The sequence below is a fragment of the Archocentrus centrarchus genome, chromosome 5 (genome assembly GCF_007364275.1).
Source record: "Archocentrus centrarchus isolate MPI-CPG fArcCen1 chromosome 5, fArcCen1, whole genome shotgun sequence".
Classification (NCBI taxonomy): domain Eukaryota; kingdom Metazoa; phylum Chordata; class Actinopteri; order Cichliformes; family Cichlidae; genus Archocentrus; species Archocentrus centrarchus.
Window position 1 is genome coordinate 34,719,897 of NC_044350.1, and position 14,924 is coordinate 34,734,820.

At 42.4% G+C, this 14,924-nt stretch overlaps 1 protein-coding gene across 1 annotated transcript in view; it reads right to left on the bottom strand.

Moving 5' to 3' along the window:
• Positions 1-6,546, bottom strand: part of mtss1 (MTSS I-BAR domain containing 1) — a 66,988-nt gene extending 60,442 nt beyond the window's left edge. The window contains 1 exon segment of the mRNA XM_030729931.1: positions 5,787-6,546. Coding sequence (XP_030585791.1) covers positions 5,787-5,858 — 72 coding nt within the window. The 5' untranslated portion in view covers positions 5,859-6,546.
• Between the last annotated feature and the right edge of the window lie 8,378 nt (positions 6,547-14,924).

The following is a 14,924-nucleotide window of genomic DNA, read 5'->3' on the forward strand; positions in this document are numbered from 1 at the left end:
AGCTTTTCTCAGCAGCAATTTACTGTATTTTAATGCGCCTGAGGGCAGCTTAGTGGTGACAATGATCGATTTTAAAGCACCTGAATGCATCACAGTTTTAGTTTGTATGATCATTTTATCCTGGGAGTAGGCTCAGGGCTTTGTTCAGTGTCTGAACTTTAAAACATCCCCTGAGGCACGTCTCCGCTTTCTTTCTTTCTATCTGTGCTTTGTCTTTTCTCCCTCACCCTCCTTCTGTCCTGTATTTACTCTCGTTTTTACTCCTTCCCTCTCAGCACAAACACACAAATGACATCTTTACATGTGAATTTGTTTGGCCACTTCTGAAGCGTCGCACGCTCGTTAAAGTGAGTGTGTTTATGTGTGTGTGTGTTTGTGTGTGTGTGTGTGTCCTCGCCCACATTCACCTGAGGCTGCCTATTTTCCTGTCAGCAGCAGGAGACTTCTCTGAAATCAGCCGCTCCCACACACACACCAAACTATGAGGAACTATAAACATCATCATATCAGCAATGTGACAAAGTATTGGTGACATCACACTTCTTTAAAGCCTGTAGTTTAACATTTGTGTGTGTGTGTGTGTGTGTGTGTGTGTGTGTGTGTGTGTTGCTCATTTTCCTGTGCACTCACACAGAGTTAATAACATACAAGACTCACTGTAAAATACAGTGACCCAGTCTTAAGGCTTGTTTATGATTCTGTGTCTGTGCTGAAATTGAACACGGCTGGAGCTTGTTTAAAGTTATTTCCTATTCAAAATACACACACACACACACCCAAATACAAAAACACACACACACACACACACGCACACAGAGCTACTGTGTTACTCAGTTCACCTTCAGTACACAGTCCAGGGCAGACTATATGTAACAAAAAGTAGCAAAGTACACGTGTGTATAAACAACCACACAGGTAGGTAAGAGGAAAAAGAGGGGGAACAGAGGAGGAGGAAGAGAGGTATGGATGAAGAAAGACTGAGAGGGGAAAGGAAAGAAAGAGGATAAAAATAATACAGTCGCAGCAGGAAAAGAGCCGTACTGAGCGTGTCGGGATGGAGGGAGAGATGTGAGCAGAGACGGAGGAGCGTGGGAGGTCGATGGCTCATAATGCCACTCCTGATATAGCCCAGACAGAAATCAATAAGCCGTCTGTCTCTCTCCAGGAGGACTCAAAGGTCTCATGAAGCTGCAGCAGGATGGATTATTCTCTTCTGAGCGGTGACACGTTTTTGCACTAACGGGTACTTGAAGGAGAATATAATAACTTAATGAGCTGAGATTAAAACAGGACCGACAGATTGTAGGTGTGTTGCAGTTATGCATATATAAAAACATTGCACTGTCTTACAGAGCTATGGACCGGAGCCCTGATTTCAGTCTGCTCACTGAGGAGAACAAACACTGAGGGCCTCAGCGAGGCGCAGCGCCGGGCCATCAACCGCTGAACCCTCATCCTACATCTTCCCTGCACTAATGTTTTTATATTAGCTCTGTAGCTAGCAACCAGGATCATTATATGTCAACTAGCCAACTTTGAGACCCTACAAATGTTGCTGGAATTTAGTTTTCTATTCTCATATCTGGCCAATCTTATAGCAGAGCTGCAAGTTATCTTTAAATAATAGATCTCATAAATCCTTCAGCTTCATTGTAACACCTGGACGAACATCCACACGATCACTTTACTGGAGCTCAAAGAGTCTGAACCACTTCCACCTCTCAGCGGCGCCTCGTGTTTGTTGACTTCTGGGAACTGAAGGAGCATTTGGACCTAATGACGACTGGTTCATCATCTGCATAATGACAGTGAAACATCAGCCACACACTTCACTGGAATCCAGAGTCGATTTGCATTGGGCAACATCCTTTTGGTTTTGGGTGTGCGTGCCTAGTCAGCGTTTCCAATGCTGCAGCCCCCGCTATTATCAATATTTTATAACCAAACAACGCCAGTTAACTGCTGGGTCTAAGATACCAACCAGAGAGAGAGAGAAGTTAATACTGCAGCTCTCTGAATATCCATGCCTGTATTAGATGAAGAACTACTACAGCATCAACATGAAAACTAATGCTTAAAGGAATATGTTGTTAGCAGCAGTCAGCTACAGTCAGACACTTGTAACACTTTCATGGACGACCTGAGCTCGTACAAGGGCCAAAGGCACTCCTGTCGGGACTTTTTCAGCTGGTAATGAAGACGCTTTGGTGGGCTCGGCCCTGGCATATGTGTAAGGAGATGTGCTAACACCAAATGACTGCAGCAGCCACTAAAAACTCTCACACTGAGCTGAAATCACACTAGTGTAAATACGTGGTTATCTTTTCATTTTAGTCATCTTGGTCCTGCTGTCACTTATTTATTGCTTTAAACATGAAATAATATCCCCATGCTCTTCCTTGCAGTGAGGAATACACAGTCCAAGAAAGAGCATAATCTACACTGGGAGGATCCCAGCTATTAGCACTGGTACTGGATCGGTACTCGGTATCAGGACTGGAAGAACTTGGATCGGGGCGTCACACAATGACCCACAATCTGCTCAAAGCATCTGTGCCTACACGCCTGTTGGTTAATTCAGAAGTGTGAGATCGTCACAGGCGTGTTATGATGCCCCGAGGAGAGATTTATCTGAAGAGACACTCTCTGCTTAATTAGACATGACTTCTCCTTTCTCTGTGTGAGTGTGTGTGTGTGTGTGGGGGGCAGATGGCAGCAATGCCCCTATTGGGTCTGTGCCATGTTGGTGAAATACCAGGGTATGATGCCATACTTTACACACACACACACACACACACACACACACGCACACACGCACACACGCACACACGCACTCCCATAACCATCCCTCTTCCTTGTTATCTGACAGAAGTGATTCATGTGTACTGCTCGCTGTTCTCACCACAGGACGTCTGCAAGTTCCATCACGTTGCACGCAAAACGTTTTAACTCATTTTCCTCAGACTCTTCATCACGCAGAGATCCAGTTAGAGACAAACACTCACTCACGACAGCAACATCGGCCCTCTATCAAAGATGCTTCAATCACAGCCGTCTTACTCGGTCCAAGAAGGTGCATTATAACGTTAATAAAAATAAAAACTACACAAAGGACGGCTGTTACAGCTTCGGTGAGTCATCGAAAGATCCACTCTTACACAACATTCCTGTACTTCTGAAAACTGAATCATCTCTGCAGGTCGCTTTCATAACAAGACAGCAGAGGGGTGTACTACCGAGGAAGTTCAACACAGCCGGGCTTTCTTTGCGTTAGCCGGCTTAACAAAACCTAAAACCCGGTCAGAGGCGACGGTTTATCAACTTCCTCTGTTACGCCGGGCGTTCTGCTTCAGGCTCACATAAAAAGGCGTTTCACACGTCATGACTTCTTCCACACAAAATTATCGCTGGGTGCAGCCTACCCCAATCACACATTATCAGGCGATGGCGATGATGATAAAATAGTGATAAAAATCTATAAGGAACATTAAAAATGTAACATTAAAATGCAACACTGTTACAAATAACACAAGATAAACACTGCAGAAAGCTGCTGTTGTGATTTAGTGCACAGAGCGGTAAAACATTTTAACTAGAGTTAATCACATTAATGCTGAGTGTGTCCTCAGCATTAACATTAGAGCTGGGAGACTTTAAACTGCGCCCACGTAAACGTTAAAGCTTCCTGTGCCACAGCCTGATGAAGGAAATCACTGCAGTTTGTCACAGATCAAAGTGGAAATGATTGATCAGGTATTCTTTGTGTTTAAGTAGCTGCAATTCCAGCACATTCGAATCAAATATAAAAACATTTAGACATTTTCTGCATCACCAAATGAATACATGTACAATCCAGTGACAACACAATGCACCGTCTATTAGTCGGGTAAGGCTTAACAAGCTGCACAATATATATTACACTTAAAACATGTTGGAAATGAGATCATTTAGGGTGGTGCTTCCACTGAGACGCTGAACATAACCTGCTCCGGACCGGGTTATGGGTTCAGTATACGCTTCCATGGTGATTTAGCCGGGTCAAAACCAGGACCACTTTCATGACAGGAGACCTTTTTCTAATTTAAAAGTGGGTGAGAACTAGCCTACAATCGTTTACAGACTTTATAGGCAGAGATTATGACTATAAACCCAGGAACAGCACCCAACTTAAATCTTTTATTTCCTTCATGGCCACCTCATTGTGCAGCAGCATGCTGAATACAGTGGGTACACAGAAGGTACATGCTTTAAAAAAAAAAAAAAAAAAAGGGGGGGGGGGTGTCTGTAAGTGAGAAATGTAGCAGGAACTACAGAGCAGCACTAGGAGATGACCCTGAAGGGTTAACAGCCAAAGTTGAATTCAGCTGTGGTCTAACAGACCGTCTGTGGACCTTTTAACCGTTTGGACCATGAAACCCAGATTATGAGCTGAACTTCTGGTTTAACTGATCACAGATTATCTGATGTCTCTCTCTGTGCATCATTTGATTTAATAACTCCATTTGAGCATGGTAACGTCCAACAGTGAAGTAACTACACACACAAACACATTTGGGCAGCATGTATTAAACGTAAAGAGTTTGTGTTACCTTAATAGTAATCTGTGCACTGACCTGTTATTTTTGCATGTATTTAATTGAGTAAATTAACCCCCCCTTTAAAAACATGGTCAGAAAAGTTCTGGTTATTTGGATACCATCTTAAATCCAGTGTACTCCTTTCCTTTACGTTGCCACTCCCTAAAAAGCCCCAAGTGCCTGATCAGCAGGCTGTAGCAGGTTTACCTCAGGTCATATTTATGTATTTATTATTATCAGCTCAGTTAAAGGAAATCCACAGTGGAAAATAAAGTTTTCTTGATAGTTTAAGGGGGTTTATACATCCTTTCTAGTCCTTGAGTAACAGTGTTAAATAATCATAATTTCAATAACGACTAGAATAATCACAATAATGATTATGTTTCCTGTCATAATTGAAAAGCCCTGAAATCTGTTTAACAGATACCAAAAGCTGAACCTGTCCAGTGAAACCAGTCATGCCAATGAGCGAAAGCCCAGCAGAACCAGAGCCGTTTGCTGGCTATCCTGAACCAAGAAAAAAAGAGCTGAGCTTGGAAAGGAGAAGCTGCTAACTATGAACATCTGAGAGCAGAGAAGCTCAGACAGACAGGCAGCAAAAGGGCAGCCTGCTTGACAAACATCAAAGAGCGCACAGCTGGTAAAAGCCACCCCCATCCAGCTCTCTTACCCTCTCAGATGGCCCACTTCCAGTTTTAACCTCGGCTCATTCATTACCTAATCAACATCAGCAGCACTCCACATCCAGAAATCCCATGTCGAGCCTTTAATAACCTACATTTCAAGCTTACTCATGATTCCTGAGACGCTGTATTTTAAAGTCCACCTTGATTATGCATCAGTTTTTAGCTTTTACGGCCAAATCTTGGTAAAAACATGTCATAATTGTTAGGAAAAATATATTCAGAAAGTGTGAAAGTCTCCATTGAGAATGAACAGAGCTGCCAAATCAACTTTGCAGAGGTCAGGTCTCCCTAAATCTAATTATATTACAACCCGCTGCCTTAATGTCACTTAATGTGAAGCAGCTATGATTATTTAATAATGAAATTAGACATAAACCCATATACTGAGGTACTGAGTATGTCAAAAAAAATAAACTTCAGTGACAAATGCGCTTAAAATTATTTAAAAAGCAAGAAAAAAAGTCAGCTACACAATAAAGACGATGAGACGTGAAGTGAGAGGACTTGTATGTCCATTTTTTACCTTCATATCGTTCATGATGAGCTGGAAGAGCCCTCCCAAGGCGCTGCATTCCTTCTCTATACCCGCATCCATTTTTCCACAGGCTTGGAAAAATCCTCCTCAACTTCCCAACAACTTTTTTTCCTCCTCCTTGGACAAAAAGAAAAAAAATAACTTCCAGCCAAGTTTTGAGAAACTCCAGAGAAGAATCAATGGAAGCTTTTATTTAATACGGGGAGGTGCGTTACAACGCCCCGAGGGCAAAGTCCGCTTTTTTAAAAAAAGCAGTTTAAGGAAGAGGGGGGAAAACTCGGGAGTCCAGTCCGAGGGACTAACGCTGCGCTCCGGTCAGCCGATGCTACCAGCCGGCCAACTTGATAAACGTCCGAAAAACCCGCACATCCTGCCTGAACCCGCAGCTGGCTGTCTGGAAAACGTCCCGCACTGTTTTCAAACTTTAACCCCGCTCTGCTCTCACTCCCAGCGGACGGAAAGCTCAGCTAACCGCAGCGAGCTAGCAAACGCGGCTAACTCCGCTAGCAACCTGTGTGACTGCGTGCGCGCGCGCGTGTGTGTGTGTGTGTCCAAGCGAAAACACGCGCACACACAGTCCGGGATCAGCCCGCCGGCCCAAAATAAACCGACGCGGCTTTCGCCTGGTCTGCAGCTCGGCTTTAACCGCCTGAAAGTCGCTGTTTCCAGGAGCGTATCCGATGATTTCACGTTTTCCTCCTGCGTGTTTTGCCAAAAGCGTCTGCCCGTCCTCCTGCTCTGACTCCGCCGGGAGTCCGAACCTGAATGAGCGCGTCCGCGAACCGCGCGTCAAGGTAGACGAAGCGACAGCGCCCACATCCGACCGGGAGCTTCAAAATAAAAGCCTTCAATCACCCGTCGAAAGTTGTACTGCGGAGCAGAGTTACTACAGTTTTGAACCTTTTTAAAATTGTTTTTCTATTTTTGTGTCGTTTTGAGTTTTGTTATTTTTTTCATTTCAGTTTGGTTTAATTAGCTTTCAGAGTAGATTTCAGTTTCAGTATTAGTTTTAGTTTCATTAATTATTATAAATGAAGGGTATTTATCATGGGTTTAAGAAATTTAAGATTCAACAAACATATACAAAGACTTAAACTGAGAACATTCCCTCTGTCTTTGTTTCTTTGTTTGTTTTAGTTGGTTTTATGAAGACACAACGTAGTTTCAGTTAGTTTTTATTTTATTTTAGGCTTAAACAAAGGAGAATAGCTCAGTAATAATAAAATACAAATGAAAAACAAAATTACACAATAAGGTAAAAAAATACACAAAAGAATGATTAATTAAGTGAAATGGAAAAGATAAGTAAAATAAAATAAGGGAGCTAAGATGGTTAAAAAATACAAATAAAACACAATAAAGAAAAAAATCAAGCTTCCAGTGACATTTTTCATACACTGCCTATTATCTCACGTGAATCCTTTGACATGGCCACTTCACTCCCTTTGAGGTTTACACCTGTAATGTTGAACAGTATATTTAATAAACTCTGCTCTGGTTTCTTAAGTTTATCTAACAACATTGTGTAGCCACAACTTAAATGTATCACATTTAGCCAAGAAGACTAGTGTTCATCTGCAGGTCCTTGGCAGGTTAACAATCAGGAAAAATATGTTTCCATAAATAGCAAAAAGAAAACAATAAAAATGTATCCCAAACAAATAAATGTCTTTGTTAAATTATGTCCACATAATTGACTGTCCATAAGAAAACATTTTAAGGCAAATGTGAATAAAACATGTTCTATTTCTCATATTTGGAGAGACTAAACTGCAGCAGGAACTGCCTGATATGAGAATGCTGAGTGACCAAAGGTGTTGTTCTGTAATGGTATGTAATAATTACCTGTTACAGGAGTCGACCTGTAGCTGCAGTCACAAGCTCCCCACACACTGATGGAGCAGCTCCATTTAAGATTTTACACACTAAAAGACAATCATGACATTTATGAGGTCATCACAACCTAAAGGTTTATATCTTGATGTCACAGTGATGAAACTTGTTTTTGTCGAGAATCTTCAGCACTGATTTATCATCTACTTCAGTGGGTTTCAGGGCGGTGGTGCTTGCTTGAGTGTAACTGCTTAGGCACTAAGTGATATAAGGAAGGATGATATTTATTATGTTTATCTTTATTTTGGTTGGTACATACATTACATGCATACTTTCTGACATGGCGGCATAAACACACGACTTAAAAAGCTTACAAAGAAATTCAGTGCCACTTTTTGTGTAATAGTATCAAGAATTTCTGTAGTCATCATTTCATGTAATACCAGCTTTGTATAAAGGTCCTTTTGCCCTCAGTCTACAATATTTTTCCTATTTCAAGGTCTGAAAATCATGGTGATGAGATTAGTTATCATTGCCAGATAGAAACAAGCACAGTTTAAATCCAGTAAAGCTGCTGAGCTGAAAACGTTCCCTTGCTTTAAGCCGTTATACTTTTACCAGATTATATTAGCAGTGATTATTTTTCTGTTATTCTTGTTTGCAAACAAATAGCTTTGATCTTATAGTCTGTCCCTTTTTTTTTGGTTAATATCATCTTGCGGAAATCTTTATTTAATCTGAACTGATTTTGTTGAAATGTTGCATTTGGGATGCATTTATTAAATAATTTCTTAGTGAAAAAAGTTTATAACAAGCTTACTTTGTTGGGGCTTTTTATTTGTAATAGAACGTAATTTCCGGTCGACGCACAGTTCGGTTGGCTTGACGCTGCTGTGTGTCGGTGCGTAGTGAAGGTTTGTTGTGCTGAAGACGCGGCAGTCTGCTGGGGCGGAGCTACCACTGTGACTTTACTGGGAGCTAAACTAGTGAGCCCACGAACACTGCGGGGAAACTTGGAGACATTTTTGACCCGGATATGTCCTTTAATTAATTTGCACAGTAAACAAATATGCAAGACTGCCTTCATTCATCTGCACAATGCTGCCAAAACAGGAAAAAACTGAATGATGCTGAAAAATAAGCTGATGCATTTGTTACCTCTGCAGTGGACTGTTGTTATTATCAGGCTTTAGTCCTGACGGGGACTAAAGGACAGATCACAGTTCCAACATATTGGCTTCTCTTCATTGGCTCCCTGTTAAATCCAGAACTGAATTTAAATTCCTTTTCTCACAATCAGGCCCCATCTTATCTCAAAGACCTCATAGTACCATATCACCCCAACAGAGCACTTCGCTCTCAGACTGCTGGCTTACTTGTGGTTCCTAGGATACTTAAGAGTAGAATGGGAGGCAGAGCCTTCAGCTTTCAGGCGCCTCTTCTGTGGAACCAGCTTCCAGCTTGGATTCAGGAGACAGACACCCTCTCTATTTTTAAGATTAGGCTTCAAACTTTCCTTTATGATCAAGCTTATAGTTAGGGCTGGATCAGGTGACCCTGAACCCTCCCTTAGTTATGCTGCTATAGGCCTAGTCTGCTGGGGGGTTCCCATGATGCACTGAGCACTTTTCTCCACTCGCCTCTTTCCACCCCCCCATGTGTTTAAAGGGTTTTGCTGCAGGTCTGTTCCTCTTTAAAGGGACCTCTTTGTTTCCACTATTGCTGAGTGTTTGCTCACAGGGGATTATCTGATTATTGTGGTTTCTCTATTACTGAAAGGTCTTTACCTTATTATATAAAGCACCTTGAGACGACTGTTGTGAACTGGTGCTATATATAAAACTGAGATGAACTGAAATTGACAAAAAGAGGAAGGGGTTACAGTTTCCAGCACCTGGATTGTGGTTCAGTGGTGGCCACCTGATGATTTGCCACCACGTTTTGCTGTTTAACATTTGTGTAACTCTGCAGCTTCGCCTCTGTGCTGATGTCCTGATGTTAAGCCAGTGCAGGTTATCGGTCTGCAGGAAGGTGCTCAGCAGGACCAGAGAGTCTGGTGGTGAAGCTGGCGTGATGTTATGAAGATGTGGGTGTTGGCCTACATTTATAGCACTCTTGTTTGCGAGGAGCCACGGACACATTTGGTTTCAGAGAAGCTTTTTCTGTGAAGGCTTCACTGCGCTCAAAGCACAGGAAACAGGAGTCTCGAGGGTCATGTTATCTTACAGGCCACACTTGCTGTTTTTTTAATGTTATAATAGACGCGCTTCAGCAGGAATTAATCATTGGGAATCACATTTGTTTTCTTATAATTTTGCTGGCATCCAGCTGCTTCCTCTTTATTATCGGAGTCCTGCAGCTGACTGAGACTTTTTTCTGTAACTTCATGAAATAAATAACCAACAGTCACATCCAGGTCGTGCACCAATTAGCCAGGTGTGAAAGCAGGCTCCTGAACTCCTGCACAGAGCGTTTTAAGCTGTGACCCAGAGGGCGCGATCATAAACGCTTTAGAGGAGAGACTTTCTGAAAATGTGGCTCTTGTTGCTGTTTGTGACAGGCGGGATTTTTGTCTATGCGTGCAGCAGGTACAAACATGACAGCGTTACTCAGATCCAGTCAGAGGCACGAGTGAACTACACAGCTCCTTTGGGACGCCGGGACACAAATTATTCAAAATATATGAGCTATATTTGTTTTCATAGCTTCAGTTTGAGGAGACAGGGATGTGGGGATAGATACACTTTAATATTTAAAGGCAGTAAATAAGCATTTACTCATTTCTAATATTTATAAATGGGACCTTTTTCTCATGTTCATATTTATACAGCAGCACTGTCGGGTGCTCATATTAAAGCTTTGAATAATGAGGTCAGTGTCTGTACAAACAATCCAAGTCAGACTTGAGACTGCTCTAAATGCTCTGAATCAGACAGTTTTTTTCTACGCGTGGCTCCGGATGATGTCACAGAGAGCTGATATCCCTAACATGGTCATCTCAGGCACAGACCCCGCCTTTCTGAGGAGACGAAGAGCGTGGGCTTAAAGTTTGAGGAGCTAAAACGGCTCATTTCAGGCTGACGGTGAACAGCTGCGCAGAGGTGCAGTATAAATAAAGATTATTCTAATAGAGGATTAAGTATGGAGATAGGAATAAGCAATGAGCAGGTCCATTATAATGTTGCTGGATATAGTAAATAGTGAATGTATTTTTCTTTCAGTGTAAACCCAAACTTTACTGCAAACACAAAACTCTGACTTCAGTGGAGCAGAGTCAAAGGTTTGTGTGACAGCAGTTCATGTTTGTTCTAATGTGGTCCACATAAATCTAATCACCTATTAAAATATAGGTGATATGAGTAATGTATGCTCCACTACTGAAGTTGAACAAAGCTTCATAAATCTTCATATCTTAGCTGACTTCACATAAGCAACATTAAGCTCTGATGTCTTTTTGCAATGTTTTGGTCAAACAAACTTTTTTTTTTTTTTAGCATTCTCGTCTTTATGAGCATAAGCACTGTGCTCCCCCCACCTCACAGTGGGTTAACATGACTGTTTAACAAGCGCCCCCATAACAGGGAGAGGGTCAGGGTTCCAGCTGTTCCTGCAGGTTCTCCGGTCTCCCTGCAGAAAGCAGATTAAAGAGCTCTGAAAAGTCAGAATGACTAGAAAAGCTCTGATTGGTGGTCCTGTTTCATTTCTCCCTGATGGCAGCAGCTGCAACACTTTGACTTCTTGCATTATATTTAAAATCACAGTCTGATCATTGTGGGATCAATAAAGTATCATCATCATCTTTTATGGTGAAATTATGCTTGGTACTTGTGTTTATGATGTGCTGGCTACATATTTTATACTAGTTACACATTTACAGTATTTTGCACTTCTCATAGGATCAGTTATAGTTCAGGTCGTCTGAGTTATGAAGGGAAATGCCTCCATCTCCCCATGGTGTAATAACAGGTGTAACAGCATAACACAGGTCTTCATAAAAGGCTTTTCTAACTTGAATTAATTCAAAAATGTCCTTCTGCAGGTTTATAGCGTGTTACAGAGTATTTATTAAATGTTAATCACTGTAAATGCTAAAGCCACAGTTATTTCCTTTGTGTTGGTCAGCTCTGGTTTTCAGCTCCTCTGGAAGTGACGAAGCCACGAATGACAGCAGCCGTGCAGGCTGCTCACAGTCACTCCATACTTGGCAACAGCACATAAACACAAAGTGAGCGTGAATGTGTGTGCGTGCATCTGTGTGCGGCTCAGTGTATTTTCCTGATTCACCCGGCAACAAGCTGAGTCACCACTACACCAGCCTTCCTACCGACCCTGTTCCCATGGCTACCAACATGCCACAATGGTGTGTGTCCCTGTGTGTGTGTGCGTGTGAGTGTGTGTTTGCTTAATCACCGACTGCCATCTACCAAACACCAGTGTGGTTTACATGGAGACTGAAACATCTGCACAGAATAATGTAACAACAATAAAACAATTAACTGTCCTATTTTTAAACCAGAGAGCAGATTCAGTTACAAATGTGATCAAATATCTGCCGCAGTGACATCACTGTGTATTTTTAAAATCACTTAAACTGGGACCCCCCCCCCCCCCGATTCTGTAGTCAAGTAAAAGTATCAGAGAAATTAAAAAACAGTTAAGATGCATTTTAAGTTGTGTTATTAGCTAAATTAGTGATTGTGTTTTTATTCATGTTTAACAAGTTATTCACCTCACACCATTTCTTGTTGTTTGTACTGTATGAATGAATACATCATCACATAGAGGAATGCACTGGAACAAACACATTTGTACATAACTCACTCGTTCTGTGTGTTCATCAGCAGCAGCAGCAGATTTTTGCACTGAGTCAAAGCTGCTCCATCTACAGGCTTCAGTGTTCCTTTGAGTCAAATATGCTGTAAAACATTCAGTATTAAACTTAATATACAATCACAAACCCACCGACTGCTCTGCGTTGGTCCCTGCGTGCGCCTTTAGGTTCAGTTTGTGTTTGTCTCCATCTAGTGGTCGATTGGATTTACTGCAAACCAGTTCTCTTCTTAACCTTCAACCAGACCAATGCTCTGGAGAAAGCCACAGGCATGGATCCGTTTAATGTTCCATTAAAAGCCAAATTATGAGGGTGAGTTAGAGTCTCTAACTGAGGTGCATGTTTTTGGAATGTGGGAGGAAGCAGAATACCTGGAGAGAAACCTGGTAACGTTGGGAGGAGCTCCTCTCAGAAAGGAGCTGAGGCCTCCTGCGAGGCCACCGTGCTCTCCTCTTTCACAGCCCTGCTTCTGAAAAAGTTGGTAAAGGTTTAATGTGCAGAAGCAGCAAGATTCAGAAAATCTGCTGAGCTCAGTGCTGTTTTCTGAAGTTGGATATTTGATATATTTACTGTGTTCAGACGACACAATATTGTAATCTTTCAGTTTCTTTTAGCTTGTTAAAGTAGAGACAAATTTCAGCTCTACTTTATACACTTGATCAAAGTCCAAATGTTATACATCCTTAGGATGTATAACATTTGGACTGAAAGCTATGCTGAAGGTGTGAGATGGGCTGTAATGACAGGTTGATGTAGCCTCGTTGTTGTTGTGGTTAAGAGGTTGGGTCTGTGCACGCCTGTGTGGATGTGTGACTCTGCGGGACAAAACAAACAGGAAGTGATTCGCTCACCGTGCTTCTCTTTGTCGCTGACCGTTGGTCACTAGAGGACGTTAAAGGCTGCAGTTGCCTAGGTAACCAGCCTGTCACACATCATCAGCTGTATCCTTTGCTCTTCTTGCCCTGAAGTTGAGAAAAATTTAACTTGGACCTGCTTTGCATCACCTGTGGCTCCTTCGCTCATCACTGCTGAAGTACCTGAATGTCACTGATTTTCTGTGGTCTCTATGCAACAAAAAAAAGCCCAAAATGACCCAAAATTTATTCAAGCATCTCACAATTTTGAGTTAGCTCTGCCAATCAGGAAGCTCCGTGAAGGTACGTCATTTCCTTGTTACCTGGAAGCAGAAGGCTGAAGGCATCAGCTGTCCAACATGAAAACATTGATTCTTTTTATGCGGCTCTTAGAAGGTCAAAGGTCACAAACTTGACAACAGTTTGTTCACGTTTGCTAAACACTGCTAGCTAACTGATGCTGTCTCTACCCAGTTTTGAGTACACATGCATTGGCTGGATCTGCTTCCTGGCAACAAGGAAATGACCTCTTTCACGGGGCTTCGTGATTCGCAGAGCTAACTCCAAATTTATTTAATTTTTAACAACTCAATTTCTTGAAATTTCGAGTTATGATAGCAATTTTTTTAAAGTAGAAACAATCTTCCATAGCTCACTGATCAGTGTGAACCCGTTCCTGTCTGGACACCCCTTTGGGGGAAAAATGTTACCATTCTCGACGTTTCCATTTCGATTTTTCAGGGCCACAGCAGCCTTCCAGCGCTTCATGGACCAGGTGCTGTGCTGCATATGCTGCCACCTCCTTGGATGGTGTCAGTTGGGAGGAGCGTGTGCAGACTGGAAGGTTGGTGTGACAGCTGCGACTGTCCAAAGAAAGGAGAGACACAGTCCGGATTATGGAGGGTCGGGTTTTATAAAGGCGAATACTCAGTGCGCTCGCTTCCACCACTCTCTTTATAAAGACAGTGAAGGTCAGAGTTCAGCTGGACTGGAACAGGGGGAGCGGATACCAACACACACACATACACACCTTCACGCACACTTTCACCGAGACAGAAGTACGTAAGTAATCTGAGTAAAGCTCCAGTGAAGATGTTTCCTGCATCAGTGAAGTAGGACGTTGGTAATTTATGTGATTTATATTATCTGAAGGAAAACTTTTTAAAAGTCGGTACAGCAGCTTAAAGTGGGCTGTTTCATGCAGTGAATGGTTTCATTGTAACCTCGGGGTGTGCAGAGTTATTACAGAAAATTATAAAGGAACCAGAAAGTTATTTTTTCTCACAGGAAGTTAATGTTTTATGAAACAGGGTCTCAGGCGTCTGCTGACAAAAACATTCGGCCACCAGATTCATGGAGTTTATGGTGATTCACGGACTTCGTGTTTCAGTTCAGACCCCTTCACTTACTTCATCTTTGCTCTAAAAACTCTCCCCTCCAACTGGACCAAATTTAATAAAAAGCAGAGTGAGGGAGGGGGGGGGGGGGGGGGTGAGCGGGGAGTGAGGGGGGCTGTGAGCGGGGAGTGGGGGGGGCTGTGAGCGGGGAGTGAGGGGGGTGTGAGGGAGTGAGGGGGGAGTGTCGTGTTTCCTCGTGTTCCCGTGTGTC